This window comes from Scyliorhinus torazame, chromosome 4 (genome assembly GCF_047496885.1).
Source record: "Scyliorhinus torazame isolate Kashiwa2021f chromosome 4, sScyTor2.1, whole genome shotgun sequence".
NCBI lineage: Eukaryota > Metazoa > Chordata > Chondrichthyes > Carcharhiniformes > Scyliorhinidae > Scyliorhinus > Scyliorhinus torazame.
Genome location: NC_092710.1, coordinates 342523197 through 342541518, shown reverse-complemented (window position 1 = coordinate 342541518; position 18322 = coordinate 342523197). Strand labels below are relative to the sequence as shown.

The window sequence follows — 18322 nt, the reverse complement described above, 5'->3', positions numbered from 1 at the left end:
GGAGGGGCAGTGAAGGGTGACGGGGGAGTGAGGGAGGGGCAGCGGGGGGGTGAGGGAGGGGCAGTGAAGGGTGACGGAGGGGTGAGGAAGGGGCAGCGGGGGGGGGGGGGGGTGAGGGAGGGGCAGCTGAGGGGGGGGGCTGGGGAAGAGGAGATGATATTTCAACATATTGGAGCAGGCGCTTTTGGAGATGGAGAGACCTTGAATGGAGAAAGTTGGTTCAGATAAACCACATTTTTTAAAGTAGCTTTGAATTTTACAAACAGGAAACAAAACTTCATTTATTAGTTAAATACAAGCTATTGAAGGGGAGTTAACACAAACCCAATTTCATACATTAGAAGAAAGTCTTTTATTTTCACAACTTGCATAACTGGAATTTGTCAGAAAGATAGAACATTATATGTGAACAATTGAAGCATTCGGCAAAGTGGAGTCTTCACTGCCCTTTGTTTTCTGCGAGCTGAACACAGTGAACATCTTCCACAAACAGCTCAGTTGCAGTTCATCGGCGGCTCTCTCCAGGGGGCGAGATGTTAACAAAATAAAAGAAAGAGTTTCTCTTTAGTTCCGTGTGTGTTTTGAAACCTGAACACCAAAAAAAATGTTCCTAAATCAAAAGAGAAGCCAGCTAACCAGAAGTGGCATTACAAAAAAAAAATCTAGGGTTCTGCGTTCTGCGCGGACTAAGATATTTTCATCTAACTACCATGAGTTACATTGTTTTTATATTGTTCACTTATTCAGAATATATATATATAATATATATATATTATATATAAAAAAAATCTCAACTCTCTTTAGTCATAGACATCGTCTTCCAGGTAAAAGAAATCTCTTTCTAGGTTCTCTGATTCATCAGCTGAAAAATCATCTTCATCAATATCTTCATCCTCATCGTATGTGTCATGCCACTCCGGGACATACTCATCATCATCGTCATCATATTCTCCATCTTCTTCCTCAGTTTGACTGCCTGACTTTACTCTGCACAATAAACAAAAGGAGTTACTATTTTATGGATAGCACCCAGCACTGTATTGCTAACATCCCTCACTTTCTACAATTGAGGAACAATGTCTCAGTTCAATTAGCTGTACAATATTTCTTTGATAGGAATATTCAAAAGTCACCAGTCAAAACGTGCTCTGCCTACAGCTCCACCAGTACCAAGCTAATAATGTACATTATAATTAGTAAAAACTTATTTTAACAGATATGTACAACACGAGATCAATACCAAATTTAGAATATTATTGAATTTTACAGCATAGAAGGAGGCCATTCGGTCCATCATGTCTGCACCGGCTCCCAAAAAAGCAACCTAGCTAGTCCCATTCCCCAGCCCCATCTCCTTGGCCCTCTAAATTCATCACTTTCAAATACATCTCCAGCTCACTTTTGAAACCTCCTATGGAATCCACCTCCACCACTCCCCCAGGCAGCACATTCCAAACCCCAACAACTCTCTGAGTAAAGAAGTTTCTCCTCATCTCACTCCGAGCTCTCTTGCTGACCATCTTGAAATGTGACCATTAGTCACTGACATGCCAACTAGTGGAAATAGAATATCCTCCTTTATGCTGTCAGAATTTTGAACACCTCAATAAGGTCACCTCTTAATCTCCTCTGCTCCAAGGAGAAAAAGCGCAATTTCTCTAATCTTATATCCAAAATTCCTCATTCCTGGTATCATTCCAGTAAATCTCCTCTGCACTCTCTCCAGAGCTTTAACATCCTTCCTTAAATAAGGTGCCCAGAACTTAACACAATATCACTTCCTTGTTTTTATATTCTATGCCTCTATTTATAACCCAAGGATCCTATAAGCCTTAACAACTGCTCCAACTTGCCTTCAGAGTTATGCACTTGAACCCCGAGGCCCCTCTGCCCCTGAACTCCCCTCAAAGTTGTACCATTGAGTTGATATTATCGCCCCATGTTTCTTCTACCAAAATGCATTGCCTTGAAATTCATCTGCCAGGTATCTGTCCATTTGGCCAACTTGTCAATGTCTCTCTGAGGTTGCTCAGCGTCACAATTCACTATTCCCCCTAGCTTTGTACCATCTGCAAATTTAGAGATATTGCCCTCAACACCCATCTCTGAATCATCTAGATAAATCAGAAAAAGCAAGGGTGCCAACACTGAGCCCTGGGGACACCACTTTCAACTCCTCTCCTGTCTGAGAAATGCCCATCTATACCTAGCCTCTGTTTCCTATCTCTTAAGCCAATTTCTAATCCATGGAAAGCTAAGGACCCATTAATCCCAAACATTTCTAATTTCCTAACCAACCTGCCATGTGGCACCGTATCAAATGCTTTTTGAAAGTCATTGGTATATTTTTATGGTATGAATAGAATATGTCCCAAAGACCAATGGAACATGATTCCTATTTCACCAGTTAAGTTGATGGTAACCTGTTAGTTACCGTGTGCTTCTCCACAATGTGCTGCTCATTATTTCTAACCCAAACAACTTCACTAGAACAAAATGACCTCATGATGACTTTGTTGCTGTCTGTGGGAGCTTGCTGTACCCAAATTGGCTGCCATGTCTTTGACAACACAACAATGATAACTTGGAAAATTAATTAAGCTCCACAAGCATCTGTTTTTTCTCCAATGATTTCCAGGCCTAATAGGATGGGTGCCGTTGCCTTCTTCAGCAAGACAGGAATAAATGACAGCCAATTGTCATCACTACCTTAATGTACTTCTTTTGTGGGTTCAAATCCCACTTCAGAGATTTGAAGACATAATCCAGCCTGTCTAGTGCAGTAGAGGGAGTGTTGCATTATGAGGTGTACATTCTGGGTGAGGCTGTCATGTGAGTGTCCCTTTAAAAAATGTTTTTGTCTTATCACATGGCTTCAGTGATGTAATTGCGTGGGTGGAGCTGGGCTGTGGATCTGTGAGCTGTTTTTGGTTTCGCTTTCAGATTTGACTGCTGTGGACTCGGGGAAAGAAGTGTTTTGTTCCTGTCTTTCTATTTTCATTTTAAATATCTGTTCCAGTAAAAATCACCTTTGTGGTGGCATTAGATATAGTTTGCTTTCCGGATGGGATTAAACCTGGTGAGCAGGGGTCAGAATCTCAGGAAAAGCCAATCTTATTCAAGTGAGAATGCAGAGTGCTGGGCCACGCCCTTGAAAAGGGTTTTTTGGTTTATGGGATTTTGTTTTGAATTGGAACAGTTAAGGGATAATTCATTAAGTGTTATACATAGATTACTGTAGCTGTAGGGTATATTCATGTTTGTAATTGATAAATATTCTTGCTGTGTGTTCATTTCAATGTTAACTAAGTTCTTAGAATAAAGCTTATTTTGAATAAAATGTCTAGGAAGTCTGATGAATCACACCTCAAGTGAAAGCTTTTGTGCTCACCTCAGCCAAATTCAACAAAAAGGTGAATTCCATAATATACTTTGGAGTTTCTAAATCCTGGCCCATAACAAGGCGTTAAACTCTCCAACTCTCAGCTAGATGTAAAGATCTCATGGGGACATTTGAATGAAGATCAGAGGGGTTCTCCACAATGTACTGCTCACTATTTCTATCCAAACAACCTCACTAAACAAAATAGCCTCATGATGACTCTGTCTGGAGGAGCTTGCTGTACTCACATTGACCTCCACAACACAACAATGCCCACACTTCAATTGAGTATAAAACACATTGGGAGCTCCTGAGGTCATGGAAGGGGCTGGTTTAGCACAGTGGGCTAAATAGCTGGCTTGTAATGCAGAACAAGGCCAGCAGCCTGGGTTCAATTCCCGTACCAGTCTCCCCGAGCAGGCGCCGGAATGTGGTGACTAGGGGCTTTTCACAGTAACTTCTTTGAAGCCTACTTGTGACAATAAGCGATTATTATTAAGTGAAAGACTTTCTTTTTCAGGTGTCAGGCTGCAAGGACTGAGTGCAAAAGCAGTTATCAGCATTAGCAGGAAGATGGTAAACTTAACAGGAAGTCAGTGAATTTAAAGTAATTAACTTAGAATTTACAAAAAGGGGTGATATTTACCAGAAATTGTGCTCTTTAGAGACATGATAATGGGGCACTTAGAAAATCATGATGGGGAGAATTAACATGAATTTATGAAAGGGAAAGTAGTCTGGCGATACTAGAAATTTTGAGGATGTAACTTGAAAGATGAAAAGGGAGGAAAAGTAGACAATGTATTTGGATTGTCAAATAATCATTCAATAAGATGCCTTTCAAAATTATGCATCATGTGATAATGGGTGAAGAGAGGATTGGTTAACGGACGTAAAACAGAGTAGGAATAAATGGGACATTTAGGTTGACAGGCTGTCAGTCAGTAGGCGCCGCAAGGTACAAGGCTTTGGCATTTGCTATGGGATCTTTGAAATTAATCAGTTGAATGCCTCAGCCAAAATGTATACCGGACTGTCAGCCTGGATTATAAATTCCAGTCTCTATTTACAATCTCTAGCAATGACTTAGATGAGGGTAATATATCCAAGAGGATTGGATATATTTTGGGAGGAAAAGCAGAATATGTTTTCATTGAGAGACTGGGAGATGTTGTCATTCAGAGGGGTGTGGGTGTCAATCGTCATGCACAAATTATATAGAGAACCATAGAAACATTAAGCACCGAGAGAGACCATTTAACCCATTGAGTCTGCACTGGTTGAGAAATAAAAAAACAAGTTGCCCATTCTAATCCCACCTACCAACACCTGGTCAGCAGCCTTGCCGGTTCGGTGCAGATCCAGGTACCTTTAAAATGTGTTGAGGGTCTCTTCCTCAACCACCAAACCAGGCAAATTCCAAACACCCACCACCCTCTGTGAAGAAGTTTTTCCTCATGACCCCTCTAATCCTTCCATCAATCATCTCAAATCGACTTCCGGGTGCGGCGATGACCAGCTGAGTCGCACGTTTCGGCAGCTCCCGGTGGAACGGACTTTTGGGCTCTTGATAGGAGCCCCAACGGCAATTTTAACGGCTAAAAACACCGTGCGGTAAACCAGAAGGGGGTTCCCCCTGGACACGGATGGAAAAAGGAGAGGAAAGTGGCCGGATTGCAGCGGATCCTTTGGAACAACGGCAAGGAAGGCAAGCAGAAACCAAGATGGCGTCGGAAGGTGGCAGTTTCATATGGGGCCCTGAACAACAAGAGTTCTTGAAACGCTGCGTGGAGGAGATAAAAAAGGAAATGAAGAAAGAGTTGTTGGCCCCGATATTACAGGCGATTGAAGGGCTGAAAGAGGAACAAAAGACCCAGGAGCAGGAGCTTCGGGTCGTGAAGGCGAAAGCAGCAGAGAATGAGAACGATATACAGGGCCTGGTGGTGAAGTCGGAGATACAGGAGGCACACCAGAAACGATCTGTGGAGAGGTTGGAGGCACTGGAAAACAACGCAAGGAGGAACAACTTGAGGATTCTTGGCCTTCCTGAAGGTGTGGAGGGGGCGGACGTCGGGGCATATGTGAGCACGATGCTGCACTCGTTAATGGGAGCGGAGGCCCCGACGGGTCCGTTGGAGGTGGAGGGAGCATACCGAGTTATGGTGCGAGGATCGAGAGCAGGAGAAACTCCCAGAGCCATAGTGGTGAGATTCCTCCGTTTTAAGGATAGAGAAATGGTCCTTAGATGGGCGAAGAAAACTCGGTGTAGTAAATGGGAGAACGCGGTGATCCGCGTTTATCAAGATTGGAGTGCGGAGGTGGCGAGAAGGAGGGCGAGCTTTAATCGGGCCAAAGCGGTACTTCACAAAAAGATAAAATTTGGAATGCTGCAACCGGCAAGACTGTGGGTCACATATCAAGGGAGGCACCACTACTTTGAGACGGCGGATGAAGCGTGGACTTTTATTGTAGAAGAAAAATTGGAATGATTGGATTATGAAAATGAACGTTTGGACAAAGTGGTGGGGCGAATGGGGGGGGGCGAAGAGGGGTTTTATGTTTTAATCCTGCGGTATGGTAACTTTTCTTTCTCCCACAGGTGGTGATGGGGGAGGTGGGGAGGGAGAGGAGATGGGGCGTTGGCCATGGGAGGCGGGGCCGAGGGAGAGGCGCGGGCTTGGTTCCCGCGCTATGATAATTATGGCGGGAATAGAGAAGCAGGAAGGAGGGGGCGTCGCACGGTGCGAGCCGTGATCACGGGGGGAAGCCGAGGTCAGCCAGAGTTTGCTGACTTCTGGGAGCAACATGGGGGGAGTAATTACACTAACGGGGGGTCTAGCAGGGGGGGGGGGGGGGGGGGAGGAGGGGGGAATTACTGGGTTGCTGCTGCTGGGGAAAGGGGGGAGTGGGTGCGGGAAAGGATGGGCGGGGGGGCACCGTCTGGGAGAGATACAGCTGCGTGGGAACTGGGTGAGAAGCTGGAAAAAGATGATGGCTAACCGGCAAGGGGGGGGTGGTGGGAAGCCCCCCAACTCGGCTGATCACGTGGAATGGGAGGGGGCTTAACGGGCCGATAAAGAGGGCACGAGTACTCGCACACCTTAAGAAACTTAAAGCAGATGTGGTTATGCTACAGGAAACGCACCTGAAACTGATAGACCAGGTTAGGTTGCGCAAAGGATGGGTGGGGCAGGTGTTCCATTCGGGGCTGGATGCGAAAAACAGGGGGGTGGCTATATTAGTGGGGAAGCGGGTAATGTTCGAGGCGAAGACTATAGTGGCGGATAACGGGGGCAGATACGTGATGGTGAGTGGCAAATTACAGGGAGAGATGGTGGTTTTGGTAAACGTGTATGCCCCGAACTGGGACGATGCCAACTTTATGAGGCGAATGCTAGGACGCATCCCAGACCTAGAGACCGGAAAGCTGATAATGGGGGGAGACTTTAACACGGTGTTGGAACCAAGGCTGGATAGGTCGAAGTCCAGGACTGGTAGGAGGCCGGCAGCAGCCAAGGTGCTTAAGGATTTTATGGAGCAGATGGGAGGGGTGGACCCGTGGAGATTCAGTAGACCTAGGAGTAAGGAGTTCTCGTTTTTCTCCTATGTCCATAAAGTCTATTCACGCATAGACTTTTTTGTGTTGGGTAGGGCATTGATCCCGAGGGTGAGGGGAACGGAATATACGGCTATAGCCATTTCGGATCATGCCCCACACTGGGTAGACTTGGAGATAGGGGAGGAAACAAGAGGGCGCCCACCCTGGAGAATGGACATGGGACTAATGGCGGATGAGGGGGTGTGCCTAAGGGTGAGGGGATGCATTGAAAAGTACTTGGAACTTAATGACAATGGGGAGGTTCAGGTGGGAGTGGTCTGGGAGGCGTTGAAGGCGGTGGTTAGGGGGGAGCTGATATCAATAAGGACACATAAAGGGAAGCAGGAGAGTAAGGAACGGGAGCGGTTGCTGCAAGAACTTTTGAGGGTGGATAGACAATATGCGGAAGCACCGGAGGAGGGACTGTACAGGGAAAGGCAAAGGCTGCATGTGGAATTTGACTTGCTGACTACAGGCACTGCAGAGGCACAATGGAGGAAGGCGCAGGGTGTACAGTATGAATATGGAGAGAAGGCGAGCAGATGGCTGGCACACCAATTGAGGAAAAGGGGAGCAGCGAGGGAAATAGGGGGGGTGAGGGACGAGGAAGGAGAGACGGAGCGGGGAGCGGAGAGAGTGAACGAAGTGTTCAAGACATTTTATAAAAAATCGTATGAAGCTCAACCCCCGGATGGGAGGGAGAGAATGATGGATTTTTTGGATCGGCTGGAAATTCCCAAGGTGGAAGAGCAGGAAAGGGTGGGACTGGGAGCACAGATCACGGTAGAAGAAGTGGTGAAAGGAATTAGGAACATGCAGACGGGAAAGGCCCCGGGACCGGACGGATTCCCAGTTGAATTTTACAGAAAATATTTGGACTTGCTCGCCCCGCTACTGACGAGGACCTTTAACGAGGCAAAGGAAAGGGGACAACTGCCCCCGACTATGTCAGAAGCAACGATATCGCTTCTCTTAAAGAAGGAAAAGGATCCGCTACAATGCGGGTCCTACAGACCAATTTCCCTCCTCAATGTGGATGCCAAGGTCCTGGCCAAGGTAATGGCAATGAGAATAGAGGAATGTGTCCCGGGGGTGGTTCATGAGGACCAAACTGGGTTTGTGAAGGGGAGACAGCTGAACACGAATATACGGAGGCTGTTAGGGGTAATGATGATGGCCCCACCAGAGGGTGAAACGGAGATAGTAGTGGCGATGGATGCCGAGAAAGCATTTGATAGAGTGGAATGGGATTATCTGTGGGAGGTGTTGAGGAGATTTGGGTTTGGAGAGGGGTATGTTAGATGGGTGCAGCTGTTGTATAGGGCCCCAGTGGCGAGTGTGGTCACGAATGGACGGGGATCGGCATATTTTCGGCTCCATAGAGGGACAAGGCAGGGATGTCCTCTGTCCCCATTACTGTTTGCACTGGCGATTGAGCCCCTGGCGATAGCGCTGAGAGGTTCCAAGAGATGGAGGGGAATACTTAGGGGAGGAGAAGAACACCGGGTATCTTTATATGCGGATGATCTGCTACTATATGTGGCGGATCCAGCGGAGGGGATGCCAGAAATAATGCGGATACTTGGGGAGTTTGGGGATTTTTCAGGGTATAAATTGAACATGGGGAAGAGTGAGCTGTTTGTGGTGCATCCAGGGGAGCAGAGTAGAGAAATAGAAGACCTACCGTTGAGGAAGGTAACAAGAGACTTTTGTTACCTGGGGATCCAGATAGCTAAGAATTGGGGCACATTGCACAGGCTAAATTTAACGCGGTTGGTGGAACAGATGGAGGAAGATTTCAAGAGATGGGATATGGTAGCATTGTCAATGGCAGGGAGGGTGCAGGTGGTTAAGATGGTGGTCCTCCCGAGATTCCTCTTTGTGTTTCAGTGCCTCCCGGTGGTGATCACGAAGGCTTTTTTCAAAAGGATAGAAAAGAGTATCATGGGTTTTGTTTGGGCCGGGAAGACTCCGAGAGTGAGGAAGGGATTCTTACAGCGTAGTAGGGATAGGGGGGGGCTGGCACTACCGAGCCTAAGTGAGTATTATTGGGCCGCTAATATTTCAATGGTGAGTAAGTGGATGGGAGAGGAGGAAGGAGCGGCGTGGAAGAGATTAGAGAGGGCGTCCTGTAGGGGGACCAGCCTGCAGGCTATGGTGACAGCCCCATTGCCGTTCTCACCAAGGAACTATACCACGAGTCCGGTGGTGGTAGCTACACTGAAGATTTGGGGACAGTGGAGACGACATAGGGGAAAGACCGGAGCATTGGGTGGGTCCCCGATAAGAAACGACCATAGGTTTGCCCCGGGGGGAATGGATGGGGGATATGGAATGTGGCAAAGAGCAGGTATAACGCAATTGAAAGATCTATTTGTGGATGGGAAGTTCGCGAGTCTGGGAGCGCTGACTGAGAAATATGGGTTGCCCCAAGGGAATGCAATAAGGTACATGCAATTGAGGGCTTTTGCGAGGCAACAGGTGAGGGAATTCCCGCAGCTCCCGACACAAGAGGTGCAGGACAGAGTCATCTCGAAGAAATGGGTGGGGGATGGTAAGGTGTCGGATATATATAGGGAAATGAGGGATGAAGGGGAGACTATGGTGGACGAACTAAAAGGGAAATGGGAAGAAGAGCTAGGGGAGGAGATCGAGGAGGGGCTGTGGGCAGATGCCCTAAACAGGGTAAACTCGTCGTCCTCGTGCGCCAGGCTAAGCCTGATTCAGTTTAAGGTATTACACAGGGCACATATGACTGGAACACGGCTCAGTAAATTTTTCGGGGTGGAGGATAGGTGTGCGAGGTGCTCGAGAAGCCCAGCGAATCATACCCATATGTTTTGGTCATGCCCGGCACTACAGGGGTTTTGGATGGGGGTGACAAAGGTGCTTTCGAAAGTAGTAGGAGTCCAGGTCGAACCAAGCTGGGGGTTGGCTATATTTGGGGTTGCACAAGAGCCGGGAGTGCAGGAGGCGAGAGAGGCCGATGTTTTGGCCTTTGCGTCCCTAGTAGCCCGGCGCAGGATATTGCTAATGTGGAAAGAAGCCAAGCCCCCGGGGGTGGAGACCTGGATAAATGATATGGCGGGGTTCATAAAGTTAGAGCGGATTAAGTTCGTCCTAAGGGGGTCGGCTCAAGGGTTTACCAGGCGGTGGCAACCGTTCGTCGAATATCTTGCGGAAAGATAGATGGGGGAAAAAAGAAGGCAGCAGCAGCAGCCCAGGACTTGGGGGGGGGGGGGGGGGGGCGGTGTGTGGCCTGAGACAAGGCAGTTGCCAATTAGGGCTAGTTTTTATTTTTGTTATTTAATATTTATTTATTTGTTGTTGTTTTCTTTTGTTCTTGTTTAAATAAAAAAGGTCATTATTATCTGTATTGTTATAATGTTGTGTAAAGGATGCACAATGTACTGTGTTGGTTGACCAAAAATTTTCAATAAAATATTATTTAAAAAAAAAAACATCTCAAATCTGTAGATAACAGCAAATTACTGCGGATGCTGGAATCAAAACGGAAAATAATGGACAATCTCAGCAGGTCTGAGCTTTGACAAAGCCTCTACACTGGAAATGTTAACTCTCTTTATCCGTTCTTGTTACCTCAAATCTGTTCCCCCTGATAATTGACCACTCGCTAGAGGAAACAGGGCATCCCCGCCTACCTAGGCTAGGCCCTTCATAATTTTGTACACCTTAATCAGGTCACCGCTTAATCTGCTCTGTTCCAAGGAAAACAATCCCAGCCTATCCAATCTCTCCTCATTGCTTCAAATTTCCAGCCCTGGCAACATTTGGGTAAATTTCCTCTGCACTCTGTCCTCAGTTAAGGTGGTGACCAGAACAGTCCACAAATTCCAGTTGTGCCGAACCAGCGTTTTATACAATTCCACCATTACATCCCTGCTCTTGTTTTCTATACCTCGTCCAATAAAGGAAAGTATTCCATAGGATTTCCTGACCACATTGTCCATCTGTCCTGCCATCTTCAGGGACCTGTGGACACGCACTCCAAGACCTTTCACTTCCTCAATCCCTTCCAATATCCTACCATTCATTGAATGTTCCCCAGCTTTGTTTGCCCTCCACAAATGCATATCTCATACTTGACTGGATTGAATGCCATTTGCCACTATTCAGCCAACTCAACCAAACCGTAGCTATAATTCTGGTGCTTTCCTTTTCACTATCAACTACACAGCCAATTTTTGTGCCATCTGCAAATTTCCCAATCATCCTTCCCACGTCCAAATCATTAATATAAACAGCAAAGGATCCAACACTGAGCATTTTTCCATTTGCAGAAACATCCATCGGTCATTACCCTTTGTTTCCTGTCATTGAGCCAAATTTGGGATCCAACCACCACCTTCTCATGTAACACACTGACTTTTACTATTCTCACCATTCTGCCATGTGGGACCTCACCAAAACCCATGTAGCCAACATCTGCAGCACAACCCTCATCAATCCTCCTTCTTACTTCCTCAAAAAAAATTATTATGTTAGTAAGATACAACCTTCTCTTAAAACCATGCTCCTGATCAATCCTTGCCTAAGTGACAGTTTATCCTGTCTCTCAGAATTGATTCCAATAATTTGCCCACCACCAAAGTCAAACTGACTGGCCTATATTATTTTCCCCGTCTCTCGCACCGTTTAAAAATAATGCTACAATGTTCACAGACCTACTCTGCAAGTAATTAGTGAAGACTGGAAAATGATTCTCAGAGCATCCGCTATTTCTCAGCAATAACCTGCTCACGGACGCTCAGTTTGGGTTCCGCCAGCGTCACTCAGCTCCTGACCTGATTGCACCCTTGGGTCAAACATGGACAAAAGAGCTGAATGCCAGAGCCGAGGCTGCCTGCCCTTGACATCAAGGCAGCATTGGACTGAATATGGAATCAAGGAGCCATACAGGGAATGTGGTGGCGCAGTGATATTGTCGCTGGAATAGTAATCCAGAGGCCTAGGGTCTGGGGACCCGGGTTTGAATCTCTCTGAGGCAGGTGCTGGAATTTAAACTCAACAAAATATCTGGAATTAAAAGTCTAATGATGACCGTGAAACCATTGTCGATTGTCGTGAAAATCCATCTGGCTCACTAATGTCCTTTAGGGAAGGAAATCTGCAGTCCTTACCTGGTCTGGCCTACATGTGACTCCAGACCCACAGCAACGTGTGTGACTCTTAACTGCCCTCTGAAATGGCCGAGCAAGCCACTCAGTTGTATTCAACTGTTACAAAAACACAAAAGGAATGAAACCGGACGGGCCACCCGACATCGACACAGGCACTGGAAACAACAGCGGCAAACTCAACCCTGCAAAGCCCTCCTTACTAACATCTGGGGGCTTGTGTGAACGTTGGGAGAGCTGTCTCACAGACTAGTTAAGCAACAGCCTAACATAGTCATACTCACAGAATCATACCTTACAGATAATGTCCCAGACAGCACTATTAACATTCCTGGGTAGGTCCTGTCTTCCCGGCAGGACAGACCCAGCAGAGGTGGTGGCACAGTCGTATACAGTCGGGAGGAAGTTGCCCTGGGAGTTCTTGACATCAACTCTGGACCCCATGAGGTCTCGAGGCTTTAGGTTAAACATGGACAAGGAAACCTCCTGCTGATTACCACGTACTAGCTGATGAATCAGTGCTCCTCCATGTTGAAAACCACTTGGAGGAAGCACCGAGGGTGACAGGAGCGCAGAATGTGCTCCGGGTGGGGATCTTCAATGTCCATCATCAAGAGTGGCTCGGTAGTACCACCACAGAACGAGCTGGCCGGGTCCTAAAGGACATAGCTGCTAGACTGGGACTGCAGCAGGTGGCGAGGGAACCAACAAGAGGGAAAAACATTTGCCACGTACTGTCCACTATCCTCACCAATCTGACTGCTGCAGGTGCATCTGTCCATGACATGTATGGTAGGAGTGACAGTCCTTGTGGAGACAAAGTCCCGTCTTCACACTGAGGATACCCTCCATCGCGTTGTGTGGCACTACCACAGGAATGGTGATCGTGCTATACGAGATAGATTTTGGAAAGATCTAGCAACTCAAGACTGGGCATCCATGAGGTGCTGTGAACTATCAGCAGCAGCAGCAGCAGTGTTGTACTCGATCACAATCTGCAACCTCATGGCCCAGCATATCCCCCACTCTACCCTGGTTCAATGAAGAGTGCAGGAGAGCGTGCCAGGAGCAACACAAGACATACCTGAAAATGAGGTGCCAGCTTGGTGAAGATACAACACAGGACTACTTGCAAGTAATAGGCAGAGCTAAGGGATTCCACAATGAACGCATCAGATCTAAGCTCTGCAGACCTGCCACATCCATCCATGAATGGTGGTGTACAATTAAATAACTCACTGGAGGAGGCGGCTCCACAAATATCCCCATCCTCAATAATGGAGGAACCCAGCAAAAGTCAAGGCTGAGGCATTTGCCACAATCTTCAGCCAGAAGTGCTGAGTAGATGATCTATCTCGGTCTCCTCCGCAGAGGTCCCAGCATCACAGCTGTTAGTCTTCAGCCAATACGATTCACTCCATGTGATACAAAGAAATGGCTGAAGGCATTGGATACTACAAAGGGTATAGGTCCTGACAATATTCCAGCAATGGTACTGAAGACTTGTGCTCCAGAACGTGCCGCACCCCTAGCCAAGCTGTTCCAGTACAGCTACAACACTGGCATCTACCCGGCAACGTGGAAAATTGCCCAGGTGTGTCCTGTCCCAGTCAATTACCACCCTATCAGCCTACTCTCCATCATCAGCAAAGTGATGGAAGGCGTCATCAACAGTGCTATCAAGCGGCACTTACTCATCACAGCCTTGGTTCAAATATGCAAAAATAGCTGAATGCCAGAGGCGAGGTAAGAGTGACTGCCCTTGACATCAAGGCAGCATTTGACCGAGTATGGCATCAAGGAGCCCTAGCTAAACTGGAGTCAATGGGAATCAGGGGGGAAACTCTCCGCTGGTTGGAGATCCACGGGGAGGATGTGCAGACTCCGCACAGACAGACCTGGCATAAAAGATGGTGGTTGGAGGTCAATCATCTCAGCTCCAGGACATCACTGCAGGAGTTCCTCTGGGTGGTGTCCTAGGCTCAAGCATCTTCAGCTGCTCCATCAATGACTTGCCTTCCACCATAAGGTCAGAAGTGGGGATGTTTGCGGATGACTGCACAATGTTCAGCACCATTCGCAACTCCTCAGATAATGAAGCAGTCCATGTCCAAATGTAGCAAGTCCTGGACAATATCCAGGCTTGGGCTGACAAATGACAAGTTACATTCACGCCACACAAGTGCCAGGCAATGACCATCTCCGCAAGAGAGGATCTAACCACCGCCCCATGACATTCGCTGACATTTGTATTACTATCGCTGAATCCCCCACTGTGACCATCCTGGGGTTCCAATTGATCAATGACTGAACTGGACTAGCCACAGTAATACTGTGGCTACCAGGGCAGGTCTGACTCCCCAAAGACAAGGCACAAGTCAGGAGTGAAATGGAATATTCTCCACTTGCCTGGAAGAGTACAGCTCCAACAACACTCATGAAGCTCGACACCATCCAGGACAAAGCAGCATTGACAAGAAGCGCTGCAGGAACTCACCAAGGTTCCTCAGGCAGCACCTTCCAAACCCACGAGCACTACCATCTCGAAGTACAACAGAGCAGATGCCTGGGAATCCCACCACCCGGAGGATCCCCTCCAAGTCACTCACAATCCTGCCTTGGAAATATAACACCGCTCCTTCACTGTCACTGGGTCAAAATCCTGCAACTCCCTCCCTAACAGCACAGTGGGTGTACTTACATAGAAGAATAGAAAATAGGTGCAGGAGTAGGCCATTCGGCCCTTCAAGCCTGCACCACCATTAAATATGATCATGGCAAATTCAGTATCCCACTCCCGCTTTCTCTCCATACCCCTTGATCCCTTTAGCCGCAAGGGCCACGTCCAGCTCCCTCTTGAATATATCCAACAACCGGCCCCAGCAGCGTTCTGTGGTAGAGAATTCCACACGTTCACAACTCTGAGAGAAGACGTTCTTCCTCATCTGAGTCATAGATTATCATAGAATTTACAGTGCAGAAGGAGGCCATTCGGCCCATCAAGTCTGCACCGGCTCTTGGAAAGAGCACCCTACCCAAGGGCAACACCTCCCCCCTATCCCCATAACCCAGTAACCCCACCCAACACTAAGGGCAATTTTGGACACTAAGGGCAATTTATCATGGCCAATCCACCTAACCTGCACATCTTTGGACTGTGGGAGAAAACCGGAGCACCCGGAGGAAACCCACGCACACACGGGGAGGATGTGCAGACTCCGCACAGACAGTGACCCAAGCCGGAATCGAACCTGGGACCCTGGAGCTGTGAAGCGATTGTGCTATCCACAATGCTACCGTGCTGCCCTGGCTTTCTCCTTATTCTTAGGCTGTCACCTCTAATTCTGGACATTCCCGACATCAGGAACAATCTTCCCGCATCTAGCCTGTCCAGTGCCATTAGGATTTTATATGTTTCTATGAGATCCCCTCTCATTCTTCCAAACTCCAGTGAGTACAAGCCCAGTCGATCCGGTCTTTCTCCATATGTCAGTCCTGCCATCCCGGGAATTAGTCTGGCGAACCTTCACTGGACACCCTCAATCAAGGAGACCAAAACTGCACACAATACTCATGGTGTGGCCTCACCAAGGCCCTGTATAACTGCAGCAAGACATCCCTACTCCTGTACTCAAATCCTCTCGCTATGAAGGCCAGCATGCTATTCGCTTTCCTCACTGCCTGCTGTACCTGCATGCCAACCTTCAGCGACTGTTCCACCATGACACCCAGGCCTCGTTGCACTTCCCCCTTTTCCTAAACTGCCACCATTAGGATAATAATCTGCCGTCCTGTTTTTGCCACCAAAGTGGATAACCTCACATTTACCCACATTCTATTGCATTTGTCAAGTCACCCTGCAGTCTCTTTGCATCCTCATCCAGCACACACTATCACCCAAATTTGGAAATATTGCATGCAATTCCTTTGTCCAAATCATTAATGTATATTGTGAATAGCTGGGGTCCCAGCACTGAACCCTGCGGTACCCCACCTGTCACCGCCGGCCACTCTGAAAAGGACCCGTTTATTCTCACTCTCTGCTTCCTGTCTGCCAACCAGTTCTCCATCCACGTCAATACATTATCCCAATACCATGAGCTTTAATTTTGCTCACTAATCTCTTGTGTGGGACCTTGTCAAAAGCCTTTTGGAAGTCCAGATACACAACATCCACTGGTTCACCCTTGTCCACTCTGCTGGTCACATGCTCAAAATATTCCAGAAGATTTGTCAAGCATGATTTCCCTGTTAACTTGGACTGATCCTGACCCTACTTTCCAAATGCTCAGTTATTTCATCCTTAATAATTGACTCCAGCATTTTCCCCACCACTGATGTCAGGCTAACCGGTCTATAACACTGTTTTCTCTCTCCCTCCTTTTTTAAAAAGTGGGGATACATTACCTACCGTCCAATTGACTGGAACTCTTCCAGAGTCTATAGAATGCTGGAAAATGATCACCAATAAGTCCACTATTGCCTTAAGTACTTGGGATGCATTAGGCCCATGGGGACTTATCAGGTTTTAATCTCATCAATTTCCCCAATACAAATTCCTGACTAATAAGGATTTCCTTCAGATCCTCCCTCATGATAGACCCTCTGTCCCTTAGTATTCCGGAAGGTTATTTGTGTCTTCCTTAATGAAGACAGAAATGAAAATGAAAATCGCTTATTGTCACAAGTAGGCTTCAAATGAAGTTACGGTGAAAAGCCCCTAGTCGCCACATTACGGCGCCTGTTCGGGGAGGCTGGCACGGGAATTTAACCGTGCTGCTGGCCTGCCTTGGTCTGCTTTGAAAGCCAGCTCTTTAGCCCAGTGCTAAACCAGCCCCAAAGTATTTGTTCAACTGATCTGCTATCTCTTTGGTGGCTATGAGGAATTCACCTGATTCTAAATGTAAGGGACCTACATTTGTCTTCTTCAGACTTTTTCTCTTCATATATCTATAGAAGCTTTTGCAGTCATTAAAAAAAAAAATTCTAATTGAGGGGCAATTTAGCGTGGCCAATCTAGCTCCCCTGCACATCTTTGGGTTATGGGAATGAAACCCACACAAACACGGAGAGAACGTGCAAACTCCACACAGACAGTGACCCATAGCCGGGATCGAACCTGGGACCTTGGCGTCGTGAAGTAACAGTGCTAACCACTGCACCACCGTGCTGTCTTGTAGTCAGTTATTATGTTTTCTGCAAGCTTACTCTCTGTTCTATTTTCCCCTTCGAATGAAGCTCTTTGTCCTCCTCTGCTGAATTTTAAATTTCTCCCAATCCTCAGGCTTGCTGCTTTTTCTGGACATTTTATACAGCTCCTCTTTGGCTTTAACACTATCCCCAATGTCCCTTGTTAGCCATGGTTGAGCCACACTCCCCATCTTACTCTTGCGCCAGACAGGGATGTACAATTGTTGAAGTTCATCCAAGTGTTCTTTAAATGTCTGCCATTGCCTATCCACCGTCAACCCCTTAATTATCCTTTGCTAGCTTATCCTATCCAATGCACATCTCATACCATCAAAGTTAGCTTTCTTGAAGTTCAGGACCCTCATCTCAGACTTAACGGTGTCATTCTCCATCTCAGGGACTGCAGTGGTTCAAGAAGGTTGCTCACCATCACCTTCTGAAGAGCAATTAGGGATGGGTAATTACATTGGACACAGAGACGCTCGCATCCCGTAAAAATTATGTTTTAAAAATTCAGGTATAGTATGCAATGAGGAAAACAAATGAATTAACTCAAATATCCAGAAACACCAGTTGTTCCGAATTTGTCCCACATGTCCCACAACTCCTAGATTCACCACTTGTGGGACTGCAACAGCCAAGGAACACAAGCCGGACGGTGAGCCCAAAGCACTTTGAAAACACTTCCAGCAGTGAGTGTCGAGTGGGCCTCTGATATTTATCTCCCTCAACATTGAGCATTGGAATCTTCATTGAACCTCCTTCTCCATTTAGCTCTTTCACTGTCCATCACTATTTGTGACTGGATGCGGCAGGACGTCAGAGCTTTGATCTGATCCATTGGTTGTGTGATCGCTTTACATTCTTTATCTTGTGCTGCTTTTCGGAGTCAAATTTTGAGAACTCAGGGCCACCTCCTCCCGACTGTATATCGCTGTGCTGCCTCCTCCAGTAAGTCTGTCCTGCAATGGGATGGGACATATATATGGATGGTGAGGGAGGAGTCTGGGATGT

The 18322-nt window shown here is 47.1% G+C and overlaps 1 protein-coding gene across 1 annotated transcript in view; it reads right to left on the bottom strand.

The window, feature by feature from the left end:
* Positions 1-328: 328 nt before the first annotated feature.
* The window catches only part of LOC140411187 (cullin-9), a 463592-nt gene continuing 445598 nt past the window's right edge, over positions 329-18322 (bottom strand). Inside the window, exon 40 of the mRNA XM_072500276.1 lies at positions 329-987. Coding sequence (XP_072356377.1) covers positions 801-987 — 187 coding nt within the window. The 3' untranslated portion in view covers positions 329-800. The remainder of the gene's footprint in view (positions 988-18322) is intronic.